This window comes from Gadus morhua, chromosome 21 (assembly GCF_902167405.1).
Source record: "Gadus morhua chromosome 21, gadMor3.0, whole genome shotgun sequence".
Classification (NCBI taxonomy): Eukaryota; Metazoa; Chordata; class Actinopteri; order Gadiformes; family Gadidae; genus Gadus; species Gadus morhua.
In genome coordinates this window covers 11,811,318-11,827,898 of record NC_044068.1, presented here as the reverse complement: position 1 = coordinate 11,827,898, position 16,581 = coordinate 11,811,318, and the positions used below count along the sequence as shown (strand labels likewise).

Below are 16,581 nucleotides of genomic sequence, written 5' to 3'. Positions count from 1 at the left end.
AAGTCAATCAGGATACCAGAAAGTCACCAACAGCCTACTATAAGCTTCAGTGGTTGGATAAAAAGGTTATGTATGTCAATAAACAAAAATAGTTGTTTTTGACGTTACAGAATATCCAATTCAGTGTTTCTCCTCATTTTTATTACTCGCCAATAAAACATTAATTTAATTTCCAACTGCGTTCCCTGACGGCACTACAGGCGCTTTAGTAGAGTTGAGGGCGCACCCTATCGGCCGTTTCTGGGAAATGTCAGGTGGGTAAGTAAAGAAAGAAAGCGTTGAAAAACGATTCTTTCTCCGATTAATTTGACTGAAGTGTGCCGTTGGTCTATATTGGTCCGATGAGCTGAAAATTAGATCGTTAAAGCTACATTCTGTCTAGGATAATGACAAAAATGGCAACGCATTCTCTGGACGTGCACCATTGCGCATTCATTTAGATAGACAGCAACATAAAGGTTGTACAAAACCCTTTGGAGACTCATGGAAGTCTATTAGGATGCAGCCCAGTGTCTTGGCGCAGTGCAGTCAACCACCGTGTGTACAGAATATTAAATCCAGATTCAAAAGTACAGCAAGTACAGTAGTATATTTCCCCCGCACATCCATGATGTAGTCTGAATATACAGGTGCTGGTCATATTATTAGAATATCATGAAAAAGTTGATTTATTTCATTAATTCCATTTAGAAAGTCAAACCTGTAGAATGTATACATTCATTCCAAACAGACTGATACATTATAAGTGTTTTTTGCCAAAAAGAAGATGATTATAGCTGACAACCAATGAAAACCCTAAATTCAACATCTCAGAAAATTAGAATATGGTGAAAAGGTCAGATATTGAAGACACCTGGTGCCACACTCTAATTAGCTAACTAACTCAAAACACCTGGAAAAGCCTTTAAATGGTCTCTCGTTTTGATTCTGTATGACACACAATCATGGGGAAGACTGCTGACTTGACAACTGTCCAAAAGATGACCATTGATACTTTAAAGAAGGAGGGCAAGACACAAAAGGTCATTGCCAAAGAGGTTGGATGTTCCCAGAGCTCTGTGTCCAAGCACATTAATAGAGAGGCGAAGGGAAGAAAAAGATGTGGTAGAAAAGAGTGTACAAGCAAGAAGGATAAACGCGCCCTGGAGAGGATTGTCAAACAAAACCGATTCAAAAATGTGGGGGAGATCCACAAAGAGTGGACTGTAGCTGGAGTCAGTGCTTCAAGAAGCAGCACACACCGACGTATGCAAGATATGGGCTTCAGCTGTCGCATTCCTCGTGTAAAGCCACTCTTGAATAAGAGACAACGTCAAAAGCGTCTCGCCTGGGCTCAAGAAAAAAAGGACTGGACTGCTGCTGAGTGGTCCAAAGTTATGTTTTCAGATGAAAGTAAATTTTGTATCTCCTTTGGAAATCAAGGTCCCAGAGTCTGGAGGAAGACAGGAGAGGCACAGAATCCACGTTGCCTGAAGTCCAGTGTAAAATTTCCACAGTCAGTAATGGTCTGGGGTGCCATGTCATCTGCTGCTGTTGGTCCACTGTGTTTCCTGAGGTCCAGGGTCAATGCAGCAGTCTACCAGGAAGTTTTAGAACACTTTATGCTGCCTGCCGCGGACCAACTTTATGGAGGTGACGATTTCATTTTCCAACATGACTTGGCACCTGCACACAGTGCCAAATCTACCAGTACCTGGTTTAAGGACCATGGTATCCCTCTTCTTGATTGGCCTGCAAACTCACCTGACCTTAACCCCATAGAAAACCTATGGGGTATTGTGAAGCGGAAGATGCGAGATGCCAGACCCAACAATGCTGAAGAGCTGAAGGCCACTATTAAAGCAACCTGGGCTCTCATAACACCTGAGGAGTGCAACAGACTGGTCGACTCCATGCCACGCCGTATTGCTGCAGCAATTCAGGCAAAAGGAGCTGCAACTAAGTATTGATTGCCATACATGCTGAAACTTTCCATGTTCATACTTTTCAGTTGGCCCACATTTCTAAAAAATCATTTTTTGTACTAGTCGTAACTAATATTCTAATTTTCTGAGATACTGAATTTGGGATTTTCAGTAATTGTCAGTACTAATCATCCAAATTAAAAGAAATAAACATTTCAAATATATCACTCTGTGTGTAATGAATTGATATAATATGTAAGTTTCACGTTCTGAATATAATTACTGAAATAAATCAACTTTTTCATGATATTCTAATAATTTGACCAGCACCTGTATATGCCATCAACATGAGCAAGAAAAGAGATCAGTGTCTATAAAGTTGTATTTGGAGCAATATGCTCTACAACCAAACTTATCCGTAATACACTGAAGTCATTCAGAAATCATCTTGTAATGCGTTCTCCAAGAATTGTTGCTTGACAGTAAAATAGCTACTGTATTATTGGCACTTAGTATACTCAATTTTTAATCCAACTTCCTCAATCCAAGCAATTTCCTCAAAAACGTAATTTGGTTTGGTCCAGACGTTTATTAAAAATGTTAATTCATTTTAAGTAAAATATTATCTCATATGTAGTTATTTTCTGAAATCATCATTGGAAAGTATCAAAGACAGGCCAGAAGATAATTTATATGTCATGTTTTTAATGCAGTAATTCAACTTTTTTGTTTTTATACAAGTGTTCTCACAGATGCCAGAAATTGTCCCCGACTACCGCCTGAACATGAAGGCCGGGTTAAACTCCGTAGGAAATGGAAAGAGGATTTAAAGATATCGCTCAATGTGTGTCCCTCGCTCTGTTGGCAACTGCAAAGAAATTTGACAATAGCTAAACGTTCCTTTACATAAACATACAAAACCAAAGAAATAAAAAAAGAACACACCAGAGGGGAGCTTATTTCTGAGATACCCCACACCTCGGCTCAAACCCCTCTCCTGGCCTTTGTTGTTTTCCGGTCTGTGTTTTTGTTTCTTCGTAGACGCAGAGGGCTGGGGGCGTTTATAAGGGTTTGTAGTCCAGCTTGGACTCCAGTTTCTTGGAGTCGGCCACCTTACGGACGGCCTTCATGAAGTCCTCCTGGGTGACGTACTCCCGGTCGGCCCGGATGGCGAACAGACCTGGAGGAGAAGGGGGGGGGGACCAGCGGACAGGGTTAGGGTTAAGCGCTGCCCAAGTAAGACACGGGTGCAACCGGTTCACCCCTGGTGGTGCGCTATCGATCAGGGAGACGGGGCGTGTCTTTACCCGCTTCCGTGCACACGTTCCTCAGATCGGCTCCGTTGAAGCCATCTGACAGCTTCACGATGGCCTCGTAATCTGAGGAGACACGTGAGGGAGGAGTGATGAGGTTGAATTGATCTCTGTCTCTGTGTGTGTCTGTGTGTGTGTGTGTGTGTCTGTGTACCGATCTCTCCGTGCTTGGTGATGGGGCTAGAGTGGATCTTCATGATGTCCAGGCGGGCTTGTTCGTTAGGAAGCTCGATATCTGCAGCATAAAAATAACACACGTCACTTACTTCACATCACCACTAGAGGGCAAACCTACTGCAAAACATTATCTAGTAAAAGGGGAACAGTCACGCTCTGGCTGTCGTCTCATTCAGGTGTTTTGGGCAACATCTGGAGAACGAAAACCCGGGAACGATGACGCCATTGGTGTTTTTTCCACAACACGCGCATGAAGCTTATTTAAGATAAACGATGAGTGTGACTGTTCCCCTTTAACAGCAAAGTAAGGTTTAACATTAGCCTAAAACAGAAACATTTTGTCGTTCTCCCGATGTCCGACCGCATTGCATAATAATGGACGACATCCCATAAATCATCTACACTACAGAACTGAACTACACACGAGACAACATCTGTATTTTCTAGATTTCATCACACCACTCAAAGCCAACCATAGTAAACACCACCACCCTGTGGGGTTCAGAGGGGGGCGTGTTCTCCAGGTCTCAGGACCCAGGACGCTAAGGGCCACTCACGGATCTTGCGGTCCAGGCGCCCGGGCCGCAGCAGGGCCGGGTCCAGCGTGTCGGGGCGGTTGGTGGCCATGATCATCTTCACTCTGTGGAGGGTGTCGAAGCCGTCCATCTGGTTCAGCAGCTGGGAGGAGGGGGAGGTAGAGGAACCATCATGTCTCCATTCTGGCCTACACTGCCCGACTAACCTTCCATGTGTAGCCCTTTGAGATCGTAACTGTGTAAAAGGGCTATGCAATTGACTTGAGACAGGAACCAGGAGTAATTTGAAAGTGTTTTTGCTGTTGTAGTATCGGACCATAACCCCGATTCAATGCGTAGAAAACATGCACACAACTCAAACTCAATAGGAAGTCACGGACGGGTTAACAGAGTACCGAGCAGCTATATAATTGGACAATATGGCTCAAATCCTAGTACAAAATGGGCATTTGCAGAACTCTACGTTGAACAAACATTGCTCATCACTATTAAAATCATCTGCATTTTTAAACTACAGTCCCTTCCCAGCCCCCATGAACCCCTCTCTTCATGGGTCAGAGGTCCTAGAACACGCCCTCACCTCCATCAGTGTCCTCTGGATCTCTCTGTCAGCTGAGGTCCCCTCAGAGAAACGCCTCCCGCCTTAGAGGAGAGAAACATAGGACAGTTAGCATCGATAGAGAGGCTCTGGGAGATGGAAACACGCAGCAGGCATTCTGTCTAGAGTCGCAACAGAGAAAGGTTAAAAAGGGAGAGGGCGACTGTGACAGGGTGAAGTCTTGGTCTACGCACCGATGGCGTCGATCTCGTCCATGAAGATGATGCAGGGCTGGTGGTCGCGGGCGTAGTTGAACATCTCTCTGATGAGTCTGGCGCTCTCCCCAATGTACTTATCCACGATGGAGCTGGACACCACCTGGGGACCAAGCACACGCACAGATTGGCTTCAGACTCCCACTGCATCAGGGAGAACCAAACCAACTGGAAGCCACCTTTATATTAAAAAAAAGGTTCTGGGGTTTCCAGCTTAAGGCTTTTGTTTATTCAACTCGCCTTCGACTCAGCCTCAATATGCTGAAGACAGGTCTGTCGCATCAAGCGTTAATCAGAAGGTGAGTGGCTACCGCAACAGCCAATCAAAGGTTGGGTATCCATAGCATGTGTCAACCAATAGAGGGAGTTATCTAATGCCCAATTGGGCCCAATCCCATTTCTACCCCTTACCCCCTCCCCCTTGTTTTGAAGGGGGAAGGGGAAGGGGGTAGAAATGGGATTGGGCCTTGGTGTTGGGGTTTAGTACTCTTTTAAATTTGACCCTAGAACCTCGCCATTGGTTCATTTGTATAAAGAGCTTAATTGTATCACAGACTGATATGTACATGATTTGTTCCTTCTCAGGGTTTAGATATTTTTCCAGTATATTTGGAGAGGTTAAAGGGGGGTGATATAAATCAAAATAAAAGTGGTTTTAAATTGGCCTTAGAGACTCATAATACAAAAAAACGGGACCTGGTTCATCAGATTAGCCTTATTTAGGATATTAATCACGAAAGTGTCAAGTTGGCTTCTTTCGCTTGAAACGATGAGACTAAAATAAGGGCCACAACTACAACCAACACTAAAACGGACACCGACCTTGAGGAAGTTGCAGTCCAGCTGGCTGGCCACTGCTCTGGCTAGAAGTGTCTTCCCAGTACCTTGGAGAGGAAACACGGATATCAGAGGCGTACAGACTGAACCCGCAGCGTATACAGGAACAGTGGGAGCCTTGGGGCCCCCTGAATGTGATCAAGCCCCAGGGGATTAGGGTATGGGAGCCGGGCTGACCTGGAGGTCCGTAGAGAAGGCAGCCCTTGGGAGGGATGATGCCCACCCTCAGGAAGAGCTCCGGGTTGGTCAGGGGAAGCTCGATCACCTGGAACAACACAGAGCTTAGGCCAAGTCCCATTTCTACCCCCTACGCCTTCCCCCTACGCCGTCCCCCTTCCCCCTTCAAAACAAGGGGAAGGGGTAAGGGGTAGAAACGGGATTGGACCTTAACCTCCACCTCTAGTCTCATATGCACCTGGTCTTATGATAATCACAGACAGCTGTATAATGGTGAGGCAGTTGAAACAAGACCGCCAGTATTCAACCTATGGGGTTTTTATATAGATATAGGGTGGACCCAATATAGAGACGCATAAGCTATAGATATATCATGGTTTATTTTTTTTCTAAGAAGGCATTGGAAAATACACACACAAAGAAAACTTTTCACACCTGATAATTATGAATTGACTGATGTTTAAAAAAAATTGGGGTTTGATGTGGCCCCCCTAGGGTGGGTTCAGACATAACAGGTTGGGAAGGAACCCTTACAAAATCAACACGTGTATAAACTAACCTCTCTCAGCTCTCTGATCTGTTCAGACAGCCCTCCGATCTCGGAGTAGGAAACACTGCCAGGGTCTTCATGGGACATGTTGTAAACCAAGGGGTCCACCTCACGCGGCAGGTACCTGGGTACGTAGGCAGATGATCAGATGACACCATGAGGGGACGAACACATGAAATTAAATTCAAGCTGTATTGCAGACGGAGTGAGGATATTAGTAAAGCATACAGGAAATAAACATAGCATAAAAGTGATTCATTTTCCATGGTTACCCATCTCACAATGCCAACATAATGTGACACTGACAATAATAGGAACACAAGATGAAGTGAAAACATGACCAGAATGAACACATGGCAATTCGAGCACATGAGTGATCCTGCCCCAGCCTACCTCATAATAGTGAGGGTGGTCATGTCCAAAGCCACCCTTGTACCAGGTTTCAGCTGTGATTTGTCCAACTAAAAAGGAATGCAAAAATCTATTAGGATTACCCCGTAGAATTCAACTTTTTCATCAACGGTCTACTTAAAATGATCTTTGCTAATGGAAAAATAATCACATAAATCAGTTAGCGTCCATTCAGAACAAAATATAATTAAAGGGAGGAAATAAATAGTATGTTGGACATACCTGCCTGCGGCATCCAACAACATATCGCGGTCCATTTGTGGCCTTTACAATAACTGTCAACAAGATGGACGGTTGTCAGTGAAACACACAAAATACCAAAACCAATCCAATAGTAGGCCTACTAATGTTATTTTAATAAAGTGAACTTACATTTTTCCTCGGTCAACTGTTTCAGAACCTCGCCGACAATCTGCATTAGAAATAATCAGACACGTCAATATTTTGAACGCTGTCATTCCAGCTGCTTATCCAGAACGACGCTAAATAAGTTCTTACCTGACCAACACTTTGGAGTGCCTTCAGATCGTTCTCTGATTTCTCGTACTGCTTTGTTTGTTCCCTTAGCTGTTCCCTCACTAAAAACAGAATGATAAAACCAGAAGGACAGTCGAATTTAGTTTGTAAATCGGGGCTCAAACACAAAATACAACACGGCTAGGTAGTCAGGCAGTGTTTAGCGTTAGCAGCTGTCCACACAAACGGTACTAGCACTCAATTAGCTGACTTTTCTGACCACGGGCGATAAACGACCTGACCAAGACAGATCCCAGTGATACATATTTTTATTTTTGAGCGTTATGGAGTACTAACCACCACAGCAGCAAACGATCTAACCTCACACCGAATGCTAATCAATGGTTAGCCGTGCTAGTTTCTGAGACGAGCTGCATCCCATTCATTTCTACGGAGAAGCTGACTGCATGACAAAGCAGTAGCTAGCCAAAATGCTAACCGGGGCTTATCCGTTCCAGTAAACAGCTACGGAACCAAAATACAGACCAGCGCCTATCTCCGCCACATTTATCAAGAATGAATAGATAAGCTTACACTCTTTTAATCGTCCGTCAATTTCTTTATGTTCGAGTAGTTTCTTCCTGTAGTCCTGCAGACCCTTATCCCTGGTGTCGGCCATGGTGCCCCGCTGAATGATGGGAGTCCGCGACGTCACTAGTGTTTTCCTTGTCGTGCCTGCCCCCTTATTGCCCCCTGCCCCCCCCCCCGTCATAACTACGTTTGGAGAGGTTAGAGCATACGGTTGAACAAATAGTTTATATTATGAATGTGATATCCCTTGTCCCATCTACATTCCCCTCATTTCGTTTTTCAAAAGGTGATATTATTAAGTTAGCAGATGCTTAAGTATTGCTGTTGTAACTTTGAGCATCCACTTGAGGTCGCTGATAACCCGTTGCATTACAAACAGGACTGGAATGTCTTTAGCAATACTATCTCTATGCAGTAGTTGGAAGTCTTGATAGGTTAGAGCTAAATCTCGTGTGTGTGTGTGTGTGTGTGTGTGTGTGTGTGTGTGTGTGTGTGTGTGTGTGTGTGTGTGTGTGTGTGTGTGTGTGTGTGTGTGTGTGTGTGTGTGTGTGTGTGTGTTTGTGTGTGTGTGTGTGCGTGTGTGTTCAGAACATAGCTCCTATGAACAGTACAATACCTGATTGCTTTATTGCATATTAATTGTAGATATAATATGGTGTGATATGAAAACGTTATTTAGTTAGTTATTGTCTCTCCCAAACGATGTGGTTTTCTAGTTTTTTTTTACTGTTTTAAAGAGATCCATTTCGATTTATGCTATGTTTTGTGTTTATATTGCTAGTTTGGTTTATTATTTTATATTCACTTGGTTGTTCATGGCTTGAGCGGAGCTACACTAAATATGTATTTCCTCCGGTAACTAAATAAGTCGGAAAGTCTGAGAGTCTGAAACAGATAGTATCCTATCATCAGAGAACAACATTGGTTTTCAGTCTAGTTATCGATTCCTTCAAGTATCTCAAGAGCACACCTATGTCTGGCTTCCCATTACCCCCACTCTCTTCCCTAGTAGACAAAGACAATGCAGGACACACAATACCAAGCTACACACGATAGCACTCAACAAATATATGTATCTCTCACCAATTCACCTTGACTCTCCTGGCTTCATTCAGTCTATCCCTGTTTCACACCTAATAAGATGTTTGATTTTACCATTTATTCCCTGTTAAGACTTTTATTTCCTTGCTCATGCTTTCATTAATTACTTTTCTTGTTTTTCTATCTTTCCTTACTCCTTGTTATATTCAGTTTGCATTGTCATTGTTATGTTTTTCTGTAACTAATGCTTTCATGGATGTCATAAGACTAAGCTAAATTAAGAGAGGAGAGAGGAAGAGGAGGGGCTGATGATGATTTGGAGAAACAGGAGAAGTAAGGAGAACATGACCTCTGGTTTAAGACAACACTTTCAACGCCATTCAGTCACATTACAATCTCATAATACTGACGCTGTGAAACAACACCATCCTTCTGCAATGAGAAACCAATTGTGAAGACAAACCCTGCCATTACAGCTAAATTAAGTATAGCAAATGTAACAACATGTTTTGTGTTTGTTTGTGTGAGACACGAAATGCGTAGACTGCGCACCTTACAGGAAATTTACCTCACTATGTGCCAAACCTAAATGAAATATTAATGTTTGGATTGCTAGGAAAACATTTTAATACAGTTCTGATATAATAGCTCTGCATCATTCCTTGCATAGTGGTCACCAAGTGGCCTATGTTGTCATTGACAGTAACACTTTGGCAGTGATCGGAAAAAGCACTTCAAGTACTTCATTAAAGGTAAGGTTTGATGATGCCCTCCCCTACTTCTACTCCTTCCTTCAAAAGCACTTAGGGTTGGGAGAACACTATATAAGGTAAAAGTCATCAATATGTAGTATAACAGTTCAGATAAAATACATTTATCCTCCATTTGTGCTTTGGTCTGGCGATTTATTCAGATTGTCAGCAGCAAAAAATGATAGACTAACAAAAGAATAACAAATTGTGCATCACTTCTATGAATAGGCCTTCAAGTAATATGTATCCTCACATTTCATTTCTATACATTTGAGTGGAAGGTCTTAGAAGTGCCACAGAGCTTGTTGGCTATTAGTGAGGGGAATGCTGTGACCCCTTCAGACTCATGTCAATCGTAGGTTCATGAACGATAGACACTTCCTAATGGAGAGGAAACGTAGGGAGGGAGGGAGCAGAGAGGAACCTACAGCAACTTAACTTAAAAAAAAACAAGATTCAAAGTACTGGAGAAAAAGCACAATCCCCAAATGTCCCCAGAAAAGTGAGACTCAATGACTAAAGGAGTAAGCACATAGTAGTAAAAGTACTCCAGCACTCTTGATACCTTCAGCTGGGCTACATCCTATCCGTGCTGACCCAATGTGCAAACCAAGGTCAGCCAATTAGTCAACTGCTGTGTCTCATAAACATCGGCGTTGTAAACATTTGTCTGGCAAAGTCTCAGAGCGTGTGGATGAAATGGCTGGAGGAGGGGGGAGGGGATGAAATCGGACCGCCTGCACGTTGTTTTGATCAGACAACCGTCACTAGAAGCCTGGGAACGGGAATGCGTTTTGGCCTCGGATGCTAAACCCAAACGAGGACGGCCTGCAGCCGTTACCCGATGTGAGCACGATGTGGATTTCTTGGTGCGCTGCTGCCAACTCTTCAATCCCAACTCTCTGCCTTCTCGTGACACTGGACCCATTCCCGCCTCCTGTTGTCATAACAACACCGTGGATGAGATACAGAAGTGCTGGGGGTGAGGGGGGGTGGGGGGGGGGGGTATGAGGAGGATATCGACGGGGGAGTTATTAGAAAAGCCCTCACATTTAGTTACGTTGTCGACAATGAGCTCAGTGTATGCTTTTTGACGGCCTAGGCCTATCTGAAGCTACTGCCGCTTATTTTTGCTGGCTCCTGTTCTATGTCACCAGATCTCTAGTCAACTCTATCTCCCTCTCACACTCTCTCAATGACTCTCACACTTACAATTTCCCATGAGCAAGGCATCATACTGCCTTCGTGGTGTATGCACCATAATTGGGCAGGAGCTTGAAAAAACAAGGCCAAAAAGGATCATCTGGATGAACAGGAGGATAAAACTAAACACTTACAGATTTTCCTGCATTCTTCTCTTGCTCCATATCTTCCCCTCTCTCTCTCTCTCTCTCTCTCTCTCTATCTCTCTCTCTCTCTCTCTCTCTCTCTCTCTCTCTCTCTCTCTCTCTCTCTCTCTCTCTCTCTCTCTGTCTCTATGCACCATTCGCTTTATTGCTCTCCCCATCGCTGATTCTTAAATTCTCCCTCTCTCTCATTCCCTCTCTCTCGCCTTCTCTCTTTATATCTCTTTCTCCACATCTCTCTTTCTCCACATCTCTCCCACTCCCCCCTCCCTCCCTGCCTCCCCGGGAGAAAGTATATCTACTGTCTTTCGTGAGAGACTGCAAACCCATGCCGAGGTCAGCAACCTCTGCTTCATTACATCCATAAACCCTTCGACCCTAATTCAGTAAAAAATGTGGGAACCCTAACATTGGAAGGAATGTATTTATACCGTACATATGGTGTCTCTGATTTTGCCTCTTTGGTATACATATTATTAGTTATATCATCATATTAAGGCATGCTAACTATTAGAATCATTATCAAAATCTTCATCCTCATCATTACTCAGACTTTATTTGTGGGGTTTTATGTTTTATTTAAAAAAAATCTTAGGACAGCTTAGTTTTAGTTAAACGGTTTGGTTTCCCTTCAAGAGTCCAACAATAATGTTTATTTTCTTATTTTGCGATATAGCAGAGGAAACAACGCAGGTCCTGAACAATTTCTGGACAAACTATGTATCAATTGAATAAACACTGAGCTTTCCTTTGTCTGGTCTTAAATGCTGATGCATAAATTACCTGTGTTTTATCTTTGGTAGAGTTGCCTTGTTAAATATCAGTTCACTTAAAACATGATAATATCTTTCTTCAAACAAGTAGACGGTGATATGGAAGTAAATCTGTGCCATCGGATTTTAAAAATAAAAAGCCATTGAATTCTAAGCACGGAATATTTATGCATTGAAATAAAGTATCTGGATTTGAATTTAACTCTTACAATTTTCAATAAATCCTATTCAGTTTTATTTTTCAATGTTAAAAATTCAAAATCAAATACTCAACTTAAAAAAATTAAACGCAAATATTTTCAACGTCCCCAAATTCAACATGCAAAATTCAACGTCGGAATATTCAGCGTTAACATCCGGGGACCCAAGGAAGAGCAATCGATCCTAGATGCTAGATCGCAGTCAAGCAAGGAGAGCGGGAATAAGAGCGTCACTCGATTCTTCTTTTTTGATACAAACGTCAATTCTAAACAGCATTTTACACAGTAGCCTATAATAGGAAATGCTCAAAGGTAAATCAACGTCATTAAACACTGACTAGCTTTTTATGGGGAGAGAAGCAACGGTGGTGGACCTTACTAAACGCCTTATCAATTGTATAGGCCTGTAAAATGCTAATCAAATCAAATCAAATGTATTTATTAAGCACATTTACTAACAAGGTGAGGGGGGGGGAATCTTATGTTTTATTTATGTTTTTGTTATAATGCACACCGTTTTCTTTTTTTTTTACTGCAGTATGAAGTAAACGATGAACTAATGCCTGTATGTGAAGTGTGTGTGTGTGATTGCAGGGACTTAGCTGGATTTACATGCAACGTAAGAGTAATTGTAGTGGGTCAAGGAGCCCAATTTATTAGGGCACCAATTTGGGGCAATCCGCCGAGGTCACTTGGCCTACGTTTGATGTGTTGCTGGGGCGATCTGTGATGTGATGCTGAAGCCCGCTGCCCACGTTGGAACGAGAGCGCAGAGCCAACAGTATTGCGCAATTGAAGCATCAGCAGCCTGTAGTTCCAGTGGAAGCACGGCGTGCCTCGGAAAGAGGCACCCGACAGTAATTTGTCATCCTCATATCTGTATCATGTCACTCGGTGCGGAATAGTGTTGGCTCTGCGCGCTCGTTATGCAACCACAGAGGCATATCAACCGTTTTGCTCCAGCCACTTAACGTGCATCCGGTGTCACAAAAAGAATACCCCCAATCCGAGTGATCGATGACGATACAAACGTTAAGTTTTAAGCTTGGGCATGTTTCCACACGTGAACGACTTCATGCCTGTCTATGCTTCAAACTCGTGCATGTTTCAGAAAATGTGCAACAGTGCCCCATAAGGTCACACTGTTCGGTAGCTTCTCTCCCCATAAAAACCTACAGTCAGTGTTTAATGACGTTGATTTACCTTTGAGCATTTTTCCTATTATAGGCTACTGTGTAAAATGCTGTTTAGAATTAACGTTTGTATCAAGAAAGAATGAACCAGTGAGTGACGCTCTTATTCCCGGTATCCTTGCTTGACCACGATCTAGTATCTAGGATCGATTGCTCTTCCTTGGGTCCCCGGATTTAAACACTGAATTTTCTGACATTGAATTTTGCAGCTGAATTTGGCATGTTGAATTTGGGGACGTTGCAAATATTTACGTTGAATATTTTATTTTGAGTTTTTAACATTGAAAAATAAAGCTGAATACGATTTATTGAGTTAAATTCAGAGGCAAAAAATCCAGATACATTATTTCAATGCATACAAATTCAGTGCTTAGAATTCAATGGATTTTTATTTTCAGAATCCGATAGCACAGATTTACTTCCATACGGTGACCTACATCGTATTGTATCCTCTGCATTTGTCCTCCTTCTCTTCCACACTATATGGTCAGGTCATCGATGATCCTGAGACGACGCTGTGGTGAACCAGTTCCTCGTAGCGTCGTTTCCTTTGACGCAGAAGAAACAAGCACAAAAATCAATATATTTTTCTTCTTCTCAATCAACTCTGGACCAGCAGTTGTCTTACCCCCCTCAATGACCAGTGTTATGTCCTGACTAGGAGGGCCCATGAAGGGCACAGAATAACCCAGGGTAAGAAGGCACTTATTGTCTTTCTTTCTCAGCGAGGGTATACTGAGTACTCCCTTTTGGGAATTTACCGATACCCAGCATTGAATCGAGAACTTTGAATGATATCAATGCAACTTTCCGTTTACACAATAGTGAGAGCATCGGTTTTGAAGACACTGAGGGTTTATTATTTTCAAAGAATTAACAGTTCAAATATATAGTCAAAAATAAGATTAAGTTAACCATAAGTTCTAAGTTGCCTTTCTTATCCGAGCACGTTTAGTCCAAACTCTGCCTTAGTGTCACTTTGTGCATCCCTAACACAAAGGTGTAGATATCAGCTCCACATTGGGTGGGTGACCAGTTACCTCCATGCTTTTGGGAGGTCTCCAAATAAGGTGAAAACCCCCAACCCTGTCATTGACTCTTCCTCTCCCAAGTGCCACACAAACATATTGGCTCCGCTCCCAAACTATTGTTTTTGATCATTGTTGTATAAAAACAACATTTTAACACGTTTTGGGCTGTGCTGAAGTATCAACATCACTGAACAATTTTGCAAAGACCATCTTAGACCATCTCAACATTGCGGGGGGCTGTCCCCCCTGCTCCCCCCTCAATCTCTGCCATAACACAGAGGTAAGACATAGCCATTGCGGTGCAAAGATAGTACTTCTTTACAATTTTAACATATTTGATAAATTACTAAATTGCTGTTTGACTTAGAGTCTTGTCTTCTTCGTCGTCTTCGTCCCCGTCCCCCCGTCCCCGTCCCCCCCACGCAAATTGGCTGCTGAGGGTGCCCCTGTAATAGACCCCCCACCTGTCACGAAGATCCATCTAGGTCACCACAACTCTGGAGGCTCACCCCCGTAGGGGTGGGGCTGGAGATAGTGGTGGTGGTGGTGGTCGTTATCTGCAATCTGGGCTGAACCGGAGACTTAGGGTTGTGTGGTTGCCCCTGGCGGCGGCACAGGTTCCTCCAGACGAACTTGAGCACGGAGGGCTCGAGGAAGATGAAGACCCAGGGGTCGATGATGGAGTTGAAGGAGAGCATGCGCAGGGCGTGCAGGTCGCTGGCCTGCTGCTCCTCCGTCCTGCCGATGAAGTTGATGAACACCCGCAGCTAGGACGAGGGACCGGCAGACAGACAGACAGACAGACAGACAGACAGACAGACAGGGAAACAGAAGGGCGATAAACAGGGAGAAAGACAGACGGGGACACCACAGAAAGAGAGACAGAGAGACAGACAGAAAAAAGGGGGAGATAGACATTCGGAGAGATAAACACACATACAGGGATACAGACAGACAGACAGACAGAAAGACAGACAGACGGGGAAACAGACAGATGGACATGTCAAACAGACATAATAAACAGGACCACAAGCAACCCAACGTACCAGTAGGACGGACAGGAATGATGGGATGAGGGAGAGACAGGCCGAGGACGAAGAAAAACGTTAAAAATGGAATGCGTAATGCGTGCGTAATTCGGGTTTTAGCGAAAAAAAAATTACCAGTATTGGAAAAGAACAGATTGAGAAGGCCACCGTTATAAAAATCAGAGGCAGAATATGCTCGACTTCCTCCATCATGGACAGCGACCTGCGGAAAAACCTTCTGCTCAGCGAGCGTCCGGCCCGGTGGTGTGTGTTCCGCCGCCGGTGCATTTTAACCAGAAAGTGAATGACGGACAGGTTGCAAACCGAGGTGCACATTATGACAATGAGCGTAAAGCAGGCGTAAAACGCGGTGTAGAGTTTATCCGAATCGCTGGGCGGGCTCATGTCCAGGAAGCACCACGTCCCGGGGCAATACTGCACGTACTTTCCAAACCCCATTAACGGGCAGGCGCAGAAGAGCACGCACGCCAGGTAGATGAGCGCAATCGCGACGTAGCCGCAGCGCGTGCTCGTGATGTGTCTGTCGTAGAAGTAGGGGAACCCCAGCGCGATGAAGCGCTCCAGCGCCATGGCGCACAAGATCGAGAGCGTGGAGAGGCTCAGAAACGTCATGCTGAACCCGAAGTAAGAGCACAGGACGCCGTGGTCACCCTGTGCCACCAGCGTGGTGTTCTTGGCGTACGCGACGAGCACCAAGGGGGTGACCGCGATCGTGCCCAACAGGTCCGTGGTGATGAGCGCCGTGACGAGGATGCGGAACAGCGACGGACAATTCGTCCGCCGCCGCGTCTCCAGCAGCGCGAGCGCGACGAAGTTTCCCGCCACACCGAGGGCGAACATCACCGCCGACATGGTTGGGAGTCCCGACTCCACGGTGAGAGTCTCGTGACAGTCTGTAGAGTTGGCCGGCATTTTCTTTGGATACGGTTCACTTAAGACGCACAACCAATCCACGTTGATGCGCAATCCACCTTATTGAAAAAGACCAGCTGTGTGTTTCTCAATTTTCGCTCCACCCCCCCCCCCCCCCCCCCCCCCCCATTTCCCCTTCTTACGCAAAATACATGAGCTTACGTCATTTATTTTTTGCTCTTTAAAGTTGAGTCACACACACCTCAGATCAGAGAGAGAGAGAGAGAGAGAGAGAGAGAGAGAGAGAGAGAGAGAGAGAGAGAGAGAGAGAGAGAGAGAGAGAGAGAGAGAGAAGAGAAAGGGAGAGAGTTAGCGTGAGAGAGAGAGGGAGCAGGAGAGAAAGACTTTTCTTGTGATTTTTTGTGTGTGCGTGTGTGTGTGTGTGTGTGTGTGTGTGTGTGTGTGTGTGTGTGTGTGTGTGTGTGTGTGTGTGTGTGTGTGTGTGTGTGTGCGTGTGTGTGCGTGTGCTCGATGTTTCATACTTACAAACACGGATTACATTGAGGAACAATGTAATCT

The 16,581-nt window shown here is 44.2% G+C and overlaps 2 protein-coding genes across 3 annotated transcripts; both read right to left on the bottom strand.

Moving 5' to 3' along the window:
- Positions 1-2,589: 2,589 nt before the first annotated feature.
- On the bottom strand, positions 2,590-7,925 carry psmc6 (proteasome 26S subunit, ATPase 6). The gene is made up of 14 exons (XM_030345461.1): positions 7,769-7,925; positions 7,217-7,296; positions 7,091-7,130; positions 6,941-6,993; positions 6,701-6,768; positions 6,317-6,431; positions 5,758-5,845; positions 5,566-5,627; positions 4,723-4,846; positions 4,511-4,572; positions 3,952-4,072; positions 3,372-3,452; positions 3,212-3,283; positions 2,590-3,084 (listed from the first exon to the last, which is right to left on the bottom strand). Exons 1-14 carry the CDS (start codon positions 7,851-7,853, stop codon positions 2,966-2,968), a joined length of 1,170 nt encoding a protein of 389 aa, XP_030201321.1. The 5' UTR covers positions 7,854-7,925; the 3' UTR covers positions 2,590-2,965.
- Positions 7,926-13,405: 5,480 nt separating this feature from the next.
- ptger2b (prostaglandin E receptor 2b (subtype EP2)) lies at positions 13,406-16,161 on the bottom strand. 2 transcript variants are annotated; one of them, XM_030345463.1, is made up of 3 exons: positions 15,265-16,161; positions 14,566-14,868; positions 13,406-13,618 (listed from the first exon to the last, which is right to left on the bottom strand). In XM_030345463.1, the coding sequence occupies exons 1-2, from the start codon at positions 16,060-16,062 to the stop codon at positions 14,569-14,571; spliced, it is 1,098 nt and encodes a 365-aa protein (XP_030201323.1). In that variant the 5' UTR covers positions 16,063-16,161; the 3' UTR covers positions 13,406-13,618; positions 14,566-14,568. The 2 variants fall into 2 exon arrangements, with proteins under 2 accessions (XP_030201323.1, XP_030201322.1); XM_030345462.1 differs by lacking the exon at positions 13,406-13,618 and having other exon boundaries at positions 13,908-14,868.
- Positions 16,162-16,581: the final 420 nt, after the last annotated feature.

Excerpts from the sequence above, each read along its gene's own strand:
- psmc6 (XM_030345461.1), bottom strand. The coding sequence starts at position 7,853 with ATGGCCGACACCAGGGATAAGGGTCTGCAGGACTACAGGAAGAAACTA. Across the intron at positions 5,628-5,757 it reads CCTTCTCTACGGACCTCCAG|GTACTGGGAAGACACTTCTA; the intron begins GTCAGCCCGGCT and ends TTCCTCTCCAAG. Across the intron at positions 3,085-3,211 it reads GAACGTGTGCACGGAAGCGG|GTCTGTTCGCCATCCGGGCC; the intron begins GTAAAGACACGC and ends CTTCTCCTCCAG.
- ptger2b (XM_030345463.1), bottom strand. The coding sequence starts at position 16,062 with ATGCCGGCCAACTCTACAGACTGTCACGAGACTCTCACCGTGGAGTCG. Across the intron at positions 14,869-15,264 it reads TCTGTTCTTTTCCAATACTG|CTGCGGGTGTTCATCAACTT; the intron begins GTAATTTTTTTT and ends CCCTCGTCCTAG.